Source organism: Mauremys mutica, chromosome 11 (assembly GCF_020497125.1).
Source record: "Mauremys mutica isolate MM-2020 ecotype Southern chromosome 11, ASM2049712v1, whole genome shotgun sequence".
NCBI classification, from domain to species: domain Eukaryota; kingdom Metazoa; phylum Chordata; order Testudines; family Geoemydidae; genus Mauremys; species Mauremys mutica.
The window spans coordinates 53,806,246-53,820,138 of record NC_059082.1 but is presented as its reverse complement, the minus strand read 5'-3'; the positions used below and the strand labels follow the sequence as shown (position 1 = coordinate 53,820,138).

At 44.3% G+C, this 13,893-nt stretch overlaps 1 protein-coding gene across 1 annotated transcript in view; it reads right to left on the bottom strand.

The window, feature by feature from the left end:
- Nucleotides 1–369: 369 nt before the first annotated feature.
- Nucleotides 370–13,893, bottom strand: part of LOC123343923 (zinc finger protein 239-like) — a 45,177-nt gene continuing 31,653 nt past the window's right edge. The window contains exon 2 of the mRNA XM_044979495.1: nucleotides 370–3,373. Within this exon, the coding sequence (XP_044835430.1) occupies nucleotides 2,178–3,373 (1,196 nt within the window). The 3' untranslated portion in view covers nucleotides 370–2,177. The remainder of the gene's footprint in view (nucleotides 3,374–13,893) is intronic.

The following is a 13,893-nucleotide window of genomic DNA, read 5'->3' as shown; positions in this document are numbered from 1 at the left end:
ATATTTTGTCTCTCTGGGTCCCCACCCGTCCTTCTAAATGGAAAAACACCAGGTTTAAGATGGATTCCAATACCAGGTGACATGGTCACATGTCCTGTGAGACTCCAAGCCTCCATTCTTTCCGGCCTGACTCATGGGAACACAGGAAGGCTTACAAGTAAACAGAGCCATTTACAACCAATTGTCCTGGTTAATGGGAGCCATTAAGAGTCCAAACCACCATTAGTGGCCCACACTTTGCATAATTACAACAGGACTTAAGAGTAATACTTCATATTTCTAGCTTCAGATACAAGAATGACCCATTCATACAAATAGGATGAACACACTCAGTAGATTATAAGCTTTGTAACGATACCTTACAAGAGACCTTTTGTGTAAAGCATATTCCAGTTATATTACATTCACACTCATAAGCATATTTCCATAAACATATGGAGTGCAACATCACAACCACTACTAACCTGCAAGCAGGACCAGGAAAACTCCTGAGAATTTAAAGTGATATGTTATAATTTTAACACAATTTTCAATACACCACACAATCTGTCAGAAAAAGGCAGAATGAGATCCATTCTGAAGCTGAAACTAGACAAATTCAGACTAGAAATAGGGTGCACCTTTTTAACATGAAGTTAATTAACTATTGGCATAACTTACCTAGGGACATGGTAGATTCTTTCTAAAACATCAGCTCTAGCTCAAACACAAGTTATAGGTTTGATGCAAAGATTACTAGGTGAGGTTCTTTGGCCTGTGTTATGCAAGAAGTCAGACTGAGATGATCATAATGTCCCTTCAGGCCTTGATTTATTAATATATGAAAACTACAGTCTAGTGGTTAGAGATAGCCAAGCACAGTTTTGGCATGCTCATTCTGAGAGGCATTGTGGCAAAGTGGAAATATTTGGGTCTGTCATAACAGAGACCTGGTTTTTATTCCCATCTCTGCCTGAAGTGACATTGTGCAAGCTCTCAGTTATCATCACAATGAAACAGATACATAATAGTTGTCTCTCCTCAAAACAGTTGTGAAATATGCAGATATATTAACAGAACAGCTGGGACTAGAACTCATGGTTTCCTAGCTTATAGCACATTCCATATATGAGGAAGTCAGTCCCATTCATACAGTATTTTATTCATAATGAGGGCAGGCGTGGCAGAACTAAAAGGGGACCTTTAAATCACTGCTGGAGCCCCATGGTAGCTGTAGCTGCAACAGCAGCTGGGTGCCCTGGGGCTCTGGTGGCAATTTAAAGGGCCAGGGGCTCCAGCCACTGCTGGGAGCCCAGGGCCCTTTTAAATTGCCCGCCTGGGGAAGCTGCCCCCTGCCAGTATGGTTGGCTGTGTACTGGCTCTTGCCAGTAAACCGTACCATACTGGACCTGCTTACTTTCACCTCTGAAGGCAATACTTCTATACTGTCTGTCATTGACAGTATAGCAGCATTTATTGGGAGGAAATCTGAGCATCTGTGTACAGGAATAGCACCTGCTTCCACCAAAACTATTTGGAAATAGTCTTGGAATACTGGCAAAGTTGAAATTTATAACAGATGACCAAAAATCTGGGAATTCAGTCATTGAAACAAAAGGGATTGAGATCTTCATTTGATAAATCCTACCAAGATCCCAAGATCATAAGGGGGACTGAGTCATCTATCTGCCATTCTGACCAGGAAAACCGAGAGGTGTGCTGCTTGTCTGGAGCTAGGATTCATGATATGACGGAGAGACTGCCGAGACTCATCAAGCCCTCGGATCGCTACCCCTTCCTGCTTCTCCACATGGCGAACCAATGATACTGGGCCCAGTCCTTTCCCCTGGCACAGTCCTTGTTAGTTCCAGCCCTGGTCCTCATGGGGGACTTCTCTCCAATTATACTAACAGCTTCTCTTTTCTCTCCAAATGCTCCATCCTCCCTCTGCCCACAGCCCCTCCTGGTCTCTGGCTCTGGCTCCCAGCATACATTCCTCTCCACACCTCAGGCCCCTACGTGACTCATCTCCCTGCACCAACATTTCCTCTTTGTTTAACTTGACCATCCTCAACAAGGCATTTTTCATTCTCTGTGAAAAGAGAAGAGCCTTATGGACTCAAAGCAAGAAACATGCCTGGCTACTATCTATTGGGAGACTCTGGAGGGATATCTGACATGAAGCTTTCAGCCCATTTTTAGGGTTTCCCTCCCATGTGGATTCTTTGATGTCGAATGAGGGCAGAGCTCACAGTGAAGCCCTTCCCACAGTTGGCACATTCATAGGGTCTCTCCCCAGTGTGGATTCTCTGATGCTGAATAAGGTGTGCGCTCTGACGGAAGCTTTCCCCACACTCGGTACACTCATAGGGTTTCTGCCCTGTGTGGATTCTCTGATGTCGAAGAAGGGCTGATCTCCAAAGGAAGCCTTTCCCACAGTCAGCACATTCATAGGGCTTTTCCCCTGTGTGGACTCTCCGGTGCTGAATTAGGTGTGAGCTCACTGTGAAGCTTTTCCCACATTCGGCACATTCATAAGGCCTTTCCCCAGTGTGGAATCTCTGATGCTGAATGAGGGCAGAGCTCACACTGAAGCTCTTCCCACACTTGGAACACTCATAGGGTCTCTCACCTGTATGGATTCTCTGATGCTGAATAAGGTGTGAGCGCTGCCGGAAGCTTTCCCCACACTCGGCACATTCATAAGGTTTCTCTCCAGTGTGTGTTCTCTGATGTTGAGTAAGAGCTGAGCTCACACTGAAGCTCTTCCCACAGTCACCACATTTGTAGGGTCTCTCACCTGTGTGGACTCTCTGGTGCAGGATAAGCTGTGAGTTCCCAATGAAGCTCTTGCCACACTCACCACATTTATAGGGTTTTTCTCCTGTGTGGATTATCTGATGCCGAATGAGTTTTGAGCTCATACTGAAGCTTTTCCCACACTCGGTACATTCATAGGGTCTGTCCCCCGTGTGCTTTGTCTTATGCTGAATAAGGTGCGAGCGCTGCCGGAAACTTTCCCCACACTCGGCACATCCAAAGGGTTTCTCTCCGGTGTGAATCCTTTGATGCTGTCTGAGGTTTGATCTCAGCCGGAAGCTTTTCCCACAGTCATCACATATTACTGGTTTCTCCATCTTGGGATTTCCCAGGTGGATAATGTCTGGCAGTTTCCTAAAACCTATTTCACATGCAGTTGATTTACCTCGTCTCTTCCCTGGAGGAGCTCTTTGATGCCTTTCTGATCTATGCTGACCCTCACAGGCTTTGCCCTGCTCAGGACTCTGGGAAATATTCCTTTGGGATGCTCCTGATAATGTGTCATGTGGTTCCACTGACTCATGACTGTCCTGGTGCAGATTCTCCTCCCCATTCTCACTCACAATCCCATCACCTGTTAGAATAAAATGAGAATCTAGAGATGAGTGACTGGAGAGAAAGGAAACCTTGGGAAAGGGAACAGAAAGGGAATATCATATTTCCATATGAACACATGGTACCTACTGTTTTTACAGGTAGCCCATAAGATAGTAAAAGAGTGGTTCTGCTCTCAAGCCTACTGAAAAGAACCTTCTGAATATACAGTAGAGCAGAAAAACACCATTAACAAATGTATAGAAAATGTTATAAATTAAGTTATATTGTTTAAAGAGAGAATTGATTTTTTTAAATTTAGTCAATTAAATGAAATCAAGTTGACCGCAGCTCCCGGGAGACACAATCAAGGATCAGGGTCCCACTGTCCTAGGCACTGTACAAACAACTAATAAGTAGAGTCCCTGTCCCAGAGCGCTCACCGTCTAGCTTGAAATAGGGTGTCAGGACTAGAAGGGTTCCAGGTTTCAAACAGGACTAAAATCATGAACTGAGAGCAGATTCTTCAGCAAATGAGAGGGAGAGGCCCTATTCACCTTTCGCATTCCATCTGAACTCTCAGAGGAAAAACAAGTGAGGTCACAGACTCCCACCTGAAGTCAATCAGTATGGCTGGGAAGCCCTCAGAGATATCTGTCTTGAGAACATGAGTATTGGTTACAATAGTGGGACAAAATGGTGTGAGCTCACAGCATTTCTGGGGGAATTCCAGAGTTTCATTCAACTCACTGACAGTTCTCCAGACAGTTTAGCTTATTCCTCACCTGCACAGGTGCCACTCAGCATCTCCTTTTCCTCGTAGCCCTGGAGATCAGGAACCTACGGCTCTTCCTCTCGGTCTATGGGGGAGATTATGTCCAGGTTTTGAATTGGAAATTCTGCTCTGGGTAGGAAAAATGAGCAAGATCAGGGTTTGTCACATCTTGCTACAAAAAACCCTGCCCCTCTCTTTGCTGGAGCGGACATTTCATCTGTATGGAAAGGAAATACAGTAACTCCTCACTTAACGTTGTAGTTATGTTCCTGAAAAATACGACTTGAAGTGAAACGATGTTAAGCGAATCCAATTTCCCCATAAGAATTAATGTAAATGGGGGGGAGGGGTTAGGTTCCAGGGCAGCTTCCCCTACTCTGCAAGCACCAGGGGCAGGGGGCTCAACCCTCGGCCTGCCCACTCCACCCCTTCCCCCAAGTCCCCACCCTTGACCCGCCTCTTCTTCCCACCTACCTCTTCCCCCTTTACTTCGCATGCTGTGTCCTGGCTGCTCCCCTCTCCCTTCTAAACACCGCAAGCCAGTTGATTGCTGCGTTCGGGAGGCAGGGGAGGGAGGGGGAGCCTGCTTGCCGAGTCCTCGCTCCTCCTCCCTCCCTCGTGCCTCCAAAACGCTGCAAGCCAGCTGATTGCCGCAGGCAGGAGGCAGGGGGAGGAGGAGGAAGGCGCTGATCCACGGGGTCTGCCGGTGGGCAGGAGACATAGGGAGGCTGCCAGCTGTGGAGAAAGCAGACAGCCAAACAACATAAGAGTGGAGCATTGCACAACTTTAAATGAGTATGTTCCCTAATTGATCAGCAATGTAACAACAAAATAACGTTAAGCGGGACGACTTTAAGGGAGGAGTTACTGTAGCTCCTGGGAAAGTCAGATGTGCTGTGAAATGTGTTGTGCCCCCTGTAGGAGATTCAGAGATCTTCACACAGTGGGGGACTATGGCAGAGTATTACTGCGCCACTTGCACATCTCTAACCCAGCCTGTTAGAGACCAGGGCCTGCTAGAGAATAGAACCAGCCCCAAGGGTGGAGGAACAGCCATTCTATGTGTGTGACTGACCAGGGACAGGTCAATGTCACAGTTCTTTCCCCCTTGGAAGTCCTGGGCAGAGGGAGATTGGCAGTGGTGCGGTATCTCTGACCCTCTTTCCCAAAGGGAGGAGATAGGAGAATACAGTCTCTGCCCACAAGCTTTGGGAGCTATCAGGAGTGAATACACAACAGGGAGCATGCCGCCGCCAGGCATTTGCTGATGGTGGTGACCTCCTATCTAGGCCATTGGGCTGCTTAAGAGAAGGAACAATGACCTATTCTGTGCTAGCACTGCCTGCTCTCACTCATTTGTCCAGCATGGCTACCTCCAGGATTCACCCCTACCTCACCAAGGGGAACAGGACAATGAATGAGGACTCAGAGATCCCTTCCTTTCAACATGGAGAAGGAGAGAGGCCAACTTCTGGTCTCCTCATTCTTACTCTACTCCTCCATGGAGACCAGGGAAAACTCTCTCTGCCACTTCCATGTGGATGGGACCTCAGGGCCCCTCTGGGAGAGATTCTGCTAGCCAAAGAAGTAAGTTGGTGTGTGACTGGGGGTCTGAATGGAAAGGTGACTAATGTGTGAGAGACGTGGGCCTGAGGGGCAGAATGGCAGGATGACTGGTGTGTAAGTGGCTAGGTCTGTATGTGACAGCATGGCTGATGTATTATTTGTATGGGGTAGACTGGGATGGAGGGATCATGACCTAAGAGTGGCAATTTTGGGGGGTATGAATGAGAAACTGGACTGAGTGATGAAGGCAAAGAAACTGTTGGTGGGGAGGTGAAGAGAGTATTAAAAGATGAAGAATGGGAGTAAAATATTACAAGAGAAGAGGGGAAAGGGGAGGAGAAAGCATGATTCAGGGAAGGCAAGGGGGATTGAGAGAGAAGGAAATAAGCAGAGAGGGAGAGAATGCAAAATGAGAGTGGAAAGAAAGAAAGAAAGAAAAGGAGAGACAAATTCAAACACAAATTACTCAGTTATTTTTGGGCTGCTTGAAGATATTGTGTAGAATGTTTCCGCCTTCCGGGAACCAGAGAAGAACCCAGAGCTGAAGTCACCCTGAGAACACCAGAGACCACAAAGCTCCTACTAAATATGGACAAACAAATCCTTCATCACTGATAGCAAAATCTGGTCATTCTCCTGCACAATGTCTTTGCAGAGGGCCCCTTCCCTTTCACCTTAAAGGCCCCGCTCTGCCTACGTTAAACACATGGCTGCTTCCTCACATCACTGGCATCACTCCCTTTTTTGGTCCTTAAAGAAAGAGACTTTGGGAGGACTAGAATAGATAGAAGAACAGAGAGCGACTACTGAAGCAAGCTTCACCACCATGGCTGCCACGCCCCCTTTTGGGGGCTGGGTTTTTTGTCATCCCAAGAGATGTCCTGACCAGACCAGGCCAGCAAGAGGGATCCAAATGACATCACCCTCCCTACCAGCTCTAGCTGAATCCAAAATACTACCTGAGATGAAATGGGATGGGTCTTTAACTCAATAGCTCTAGCCCGCCTCAATTAACTTCTTGTCTTTTCCCCAAAGGATAGTTATTAGCATCTTTGATACTATCTAAGAGACTGTCAAACAAGGGGGTTTTTGCTACTAAAGCTCTCTCCAGCTAGAGAGAAAGGGAAGAAGAAATGTTAAAATGAAAGCCTTACTTAAAACTTTACATTTCAACACTTGAACTGGTTTTCCTTTTCTGTATCTTTAATAAAAGGTTAAAATGGTGCATTTGCCATTGTACTAAGCAGGCTGAGGTCTCTGTATACCAAACCTCAGACCTTCTTACTGTTTAGAGACTGGGTTATCTTAGCACATATATCCCATCTAAATTAATATAACAGGTGATCTGGAGTGACACACAGGAAGCTATTCTACAACCTGTCAGGGTGATAAAGGGTTTTGGTCCATTTTAAAGCTAAAGTCTCAGGCTTTCCTTGGGTGCAGATATTCTAAACTCTGACATTGAAAACCGCTTGGTCCCTTTACTACAGTGCAGACCCAGCATCTTCCCCGGGACTAAATGAACCAAGACATTTGTGTTACCTCCCTTTAACAGACTGAACAAATTTCTGTAGAGGAGCAGAATAAAACGCTACACTGTGGGGCGTTTCCCTGACAATGTCCCTAAGAACAGTACATTTCCTTTGCAGCATGGTTACTAGGCAGAGATAGGGCACTGCCTTTTTACTCTTGCTCCTCTCAATCTGCTCAGTGATGCTGCAGTAACAGGACTGGGAAGCACTGGGAGCTCGTCACCTCTCATTATTTTTCCTATCTCTTTCAGTCCCGCTTCCTTTCTAGCTCCTCCCACTCTGCTGGGAGATTTGGTGACTCCCATTTCCGGGTGCATTGGCTCTCCCGTACCTGGATTGGCTCCCGCAAGTACTAACAGGACCAAGAACCTGCGTGTGCCAGTAAAGTCAGCAGACCTGGGACGTACAGTCACACATGGAGCAGACATAGGCGTGGAAGGGGTAGTTTTACAGTCACGTTCCCCAAGTTCTCTCGGTTACCTGGAGCCTTCAGCTCCGAAGGAAGCTAGTGAAACTGTCCCCCACCTTGCTTGGAACAGAAAAATCTTACCATGCAAAACAGGAAGAGAAGAGAGTGAACAGCAGCCAGCGTGCTCGGGCTCCTGGGAGAAATGAGGCAGCCGCAGCACAGCACACATCAGTCTCAGCTGCAGCAGCACAAACCCTTGTCACGTGACAGTGGTAACGCTAAGGAACCGGGAATTGTCATGTGACAGTAGCAGCAACTCGCAGAATCCCTTTCTCCCAGAGCTGAACAAGGGACGTGTCTAGGTGCAACCACGGGCTCATTTTGTTGGTCTTTTAATGTTAAATAATATGCAAAAGCATAACCGCTCTCTGCTCTGAACAAGACTAAATTAGTGCCAACAAAGAGAATGATTTTATCCTATGGAAATTAGAAACCGCTACGTTTGAGGGTTCATTCAACAAAACAGTGACAAAGGGGTGCAGTGGCCACAGAAGCAATGAGTTCTGTGTCATTCGAGGATCACATGTATATTGATTTGCTTATACACTAAAATAAAAAATGTTGTAAATACGATTGGCCAAAATTCTGATAACAATAAAATACAATATTTGTAGACTATTAGAGGACAAGACTCTATTTTATGGCTTTGGTAAAACAAAGGATTTCCAGGTTCATTTACATAGAGATACATCAGATCTCTAAATCAAGAATACCTGGGCATTCGCTTTCATGTCAGAAAATGTAACTGAGAAGAAATTAAGATAACTGGGAAGGTCAGAAAGAGAAAGAACTTTCCCATTAATATCTCCAAAAGAAGTAATCCCCAGAAGACAAATGAAAGCTACAGTATGCCATGCATTGGCCGAATGTTGCAATTCAATGAGAATGCCATATTAGACCCACTCTGGGCAGTATATTAATATGACTATAATGGAGCTGCATTCTTCTCAAAACTGGACAATGTTAAGAGTTACCATCTGAGAACCACACCCTAGCTACATCACCACATGTTCTACTCACGTTGGCCTCTGGATCTATCAACATTTGTCATTTGGAATACTGTTGGCTGCAGAAACATTGCAAGATATTTGGAGACAAATAATGAGTCCTCTGAATAATGTGCTGAAATACAATGATGACATTCGTGTCTTTGCAAAAAGTCATGATGAAAAGCTCAGGAATGGCTCCTTGTTTTCTCCCTTCTCCTCACCAACATAAGGCTACGAGCAATCTGCACAAAGACCTGGGAAAATAGAATAAACTAATAATATAATAGTTTATTGTTTTCCTGTTTCAAGTTCCCCCATACAAGTAGCAAATACAGCTGTAAAAGCCTGCAACATACAATATCTATTTTATATCAGAAAACAAAAAAAGCTAGAGTAAAGACAGTGCTCAAATCATATTACATATAAAAACTATGTTAAAAATTAGGTTGTAAATTCAAGCACTCCAAAGTTGGAAAATTCCAGATTTAATTCTTTAATTCTGCTTCTGTGTGAGTCCCTGCTGTGCACTGCATGAGGCAGGGGTCCTGAAGGAAAAGCATGTTATAATGGAATTAAAGACTGCGTCATAATGTGTATACAGAAGGAGACCAAATTAAGATTGCACAGGCAACTTTATATCTGGCATATTCTAACTTTCAGCACTTAATTTTTAGGTGCCACTCAGGAATGACGCTTCCTCATAGCCCTGTAAAGCCATGGCTTTACTTGTTCTCTTATTCCATGTGGGAGATCTTGTCAGTTTTGGAAGTAGGAAATCTTGTTTAGAGGAAGAGAGATGAGCAAGAGCACGATTTTGTCATAGCTTCACTTATTATTTGCTATAAAGAACTCTCCATGATTTTAAACCCAACTCCTGTCTATATATTGGGAGGTTCTCAGACCTGAGGAAGAGGTCTGTGAAGCTTGAAAGCTTGTCTCTTTCACCAACAGAAGTTGTTCCACTAAAAAGTATTACTTCAACCACCTTGTGTCGCCTATATATTGGGGGGACATTTCATGTACACGGGAGGGAAATAGCTCTTGGGAAAGTCAGATGTGCTTGGAAATGTGTTGTGCCTCCTGTAGAAAATTCAGGGATCTTCACACACCCGGGGACTTCATCAAAGTGCAATAATATGCCACTTGTACATATCTAAAATGGCAGAGATAACACAAGATAGCACCAGACCCAAAAACAGAGGGATGTTTAGAATGCAGAACAAAGCTCGTCCAAGTTTAAGAAAACCAGGAGATCAGTTCTGAAAAAAATGAATGAGGTAAACTATTGACATCACCAGCTGTTGTTAGTGGACATAAAATGTGTACTCTAAGATCCTACAGGGATCAAGATACTAAGCACAAAAGAAATGTCAGCATCATTCCAAACCCAGCTTAATTACTATGTGACTCTGATAGCAATGGCACTCCCATCACAATTTTAGTGACAGGAGGTAATAATTGGAGATATACCAATCTCCTAGAACTGGAAGGGACCTTGAAAGGTCATCAAGTCTAGCCCTCTGCCTTCACTAGCAGGACCAATTTTTGCCCCAGATCCCTAAGTAGCCCCCTCAAGGATTGAACTCACAACCCTGAGTGTAGCAGGCCAATGCTCAAACCACTGAGCTATCCCTCCCAGCAAATGCTGTTGTGAATAAATCCTGAACTAACTGAAAAGAAGGCTACACCTTTGGGATTTGATAATCTAGACTAAAGCACCAAACAAAGCCCATCTCTCAAGACCAGATCTGGATGAGTGCTGAAACGGCTTTCTCATTTGGATCTTTTGTGTTGTAATTTGTTAAATATAGGTTCTGTTCTTTAAATCTGTCTTAGGAAGCTTGGGAGAATTCTAGGTAAAGATCTCCAGTGAAGCAATGGTAGAGACAGACGAGATTTAAGTTAATACTTCAGTAAACGGGAAATGACTGCCTAGGAAGGAGTACTGCGGAAAGGGCTCTGGGGGTCATAGTGGACCACAAGCTAAATATGAGTCAACAATGCAACACCGTTGCAAAAAAGTGAACATCATTCTGGGATGTATTAGCAGGACTGTTGTAAGCAAGACACTAGAAGTAATTCTTCCGCTCTACTCCAGGCTGATTAGGCCTCAACTGGAGTATTGTGTCCAGTTCTGGGCACCACATTTAAGGAAAGATGTGGACAAATTGGAGAAAGCCTGGAGAAGAGCAACAAAAAAAATGATTAAAGGTCTAGGAAACATGACCTATGAGGGAAGATTGAAAAAAATTGGGTTTGCTTAGTCTGGAAAAGAAACGATTGAGAGGAGACATGATAACAGTTTTCAAATACATAAAAGGTTGTTACGAGGTGGGGAGAGAAGAATTGTTCTTCTTAACCTTTGAGGATAGGACACGAAGCAATGGTCTTAAATTGCAGCAACGAGGGTTAGGTTGGACATTAGGAGAAACTTCCTAACTGTCAGGGTGGTTAAGCACTGGAATAAATTGCCTAGGGAGGTTGTGGAATCCCCATCATTGGGGATTTTTAAGATCAGGTTAGACTAACACCTGTCAGGAATGGTCTAGATAATATGTAGTCCTTCCATGAGTGTAGGGGACTGGACTAGATGACCTCGCAAGGTCCCTTCCCGTCCTATGATTCTATGATGCCAGTACCTGTGATATTATCCCAAGCGCTCCTATTTTGGGGCATTTCTAAATGTAGCTTAGTGATATGATCAGCTACAGTCAAAATTTTTCAAGTGCCAGCAGGTACCCTGTTAGTCACTAGAGGCCACTATTTCATTCACTGAATAGCAACATTGGCTGTGCAGTGAGCCCAACATAGGAGGGCCGAGGGCGTAACCACAGTATTGCCAACCTTAAAAGTTCAAAATCATGAGTCAGACCCCCCCCCCAAAAATCAGGAGATTTAAAAATATATTATATCATGCGTTTGGACTATCATTTGATGTTTGGATTCCTCCTGCCCACCCCCAGTGTGTGCAACAATTTCAGAGCTGCCCATTCTCCCAAATGTATAGAACAGTGATACTCAGACCTCAGTAGTGTGAATTCATTGTTTCATCTACTATTCATATTTAAAAACAGCATGCTCGGGGAAATATTTAGTTTATATATTATATTCACAGCAAATAAGTTAATAACAGTACAAGCTGATAACTTGATTGGTTAATACTGTAGAACCTCAGAGGGACGAATACCTTGGGAATGGAGGTTGGTTGTAGCTCTGAAATCTTTGTAACTTTGAACAAAATGTTACAGTCATTCTTTCAAAAGTTTACAACCAAATATTGACTTACTACAGCTTTGAAACTTTACTATGCAGAAGAAAAATGATGATTTTAACCATCTTAATTTAAATGAAACAAGCACAGAAACAGTTTCCCTACTTTGTCAACTCTTTTTTTAGGTTTGCCCTTTATTTTTTAGTAGTTTACATTAACACAATACTGTGTTGTACAGTATTTGCTTTTTTATTTAATCTCTGCTGCCTGATTACGTACTTCTGGTTCCAAAAGAGGTGTGTGGTTGACCGGTCAGTTTGTAACTCTGGTGTTCATAATGCTGAGGTTCTACTGTAATTAAATCACACAGTGTTTTAATATCACGTGCTGCAAAGAACCAAAGGAGACACATTAAAGAACCACTTTCCACTTGTGAGCCGCAGTCTGAGTATCACTGGTATCGAACAAGGGGATTTTGGCCCCTGTTGTAGGAGCTCTCGCTACAAGACCCAGCTGAGATCAAATCATAGAAGTTGTGTCTAAAACACTGCCTGATGGCACAGAGAATTCACAGCTTCTCTTCAAACTCAGATTCTATTTAATTAATTCTGCATCCCACCTCAGCCTTTCCCCCGCTTCAGCAATTAATTATGCACTTCCAGCCCCAAGAACAACCTCCTCTTATTGATCCAGGAACGTGTGTGTCCCCACCATTGTAGTGTCTACGTGGTGTACTTTTTTATTCCTGAGTTACATTCAAACAGGTCTGCATGTCACTTGTGAGTATCAAGTTTTCCATTGCATATTCTGCCTGTAATTATCCCATTTCTATGCCCCGATTATACAGTCAATATTAGGAAAGGAGGGTAGGCCACTTTCTGTTTGGGATCAAAGGGAGAAATTGGGGGTGGCAGGAAGCGGTGGCCAGTACGTCCCTCAGCCTGCGCCGCTTCCAGCAGCTCCCATTGGCTTGGAGCAGCGAACCGCAGCCAGTGGGAGCCGTGATTGGCTGGACCTGTGGACATGGCAGGTAAACAAACCGTCCCGGCCTGCCAGGGGCTTTCCCTACACAAGCGGCATCCCAAGTTTGGGAAACACCGATCTGTAGAATAATGACTGGTGTGGAGAAAGTAAATAAGGAAGTGTTATTTACGTCTTCTCATAACACAAGAACTAAAGCTCACCAAATGAAATTAATAGGCAGCAGGTTTAAAACAAACAAAAGGAAGTATTTCTTCACACAACGCACAGTCAACCTATGGAACTCTTTGAAGACCAAGTCTATAAGAGGTTAAAAAAAGAACTAGATAAGTTCATGGAGGATAGGTCCATCAACGGCTATTAGTGATGGTGTCCCTAGCCTTTGTTTGCCATAAGCTGGGAATGGGCAACAGGGGATGGATCATTTGATGATTACCTGTTCTGTTCATTCCCTCTGAAGCACCTGGCATTGGCCACTGTCGGAAGACCCAATATGGCTGTTCTTATATCACCACTGCTCCCAATCCTTTCTTTCTGCCAAAGAGATCTCAGAGAAATTTCCCATTTCCTGGACAGAACAGTTCTGTTTCTATTTTAGGGTTTGCCTACACAGGGGATTTAATCTGCAGCTATTTGACAAGCTTTATGTAACACACAATAAGCAAGTAACACGAATAGCTTGCCTACAGAACAGGTGTACCCACTTCAGTTCACATTACGGTGTGCACACGGTGGGGATCTGCTGCATACTAAGTATGTGGCATGAGTCTCTTAGAGGATATCCCCTGATCCTTTGCTTTGCTGCTGAGCTGTGTGCATGCTGGGATTTTTCTCACTGCACATTGTGGGATACATATAGAGGAAGCAAGGCAGAAAGAAGCCAGTGGCATTATGGGATTTAGGGTCAAATTTTAAAAATCCCATGATTCCACACTCTCTGTCCCATGCTTCCTCTTTCTGGGCATGCTAGCACCATTTTCTAATTGCCAGCATGGACCCAACAATGTTTCACACCACTATGCTGGCAACCAAAAATA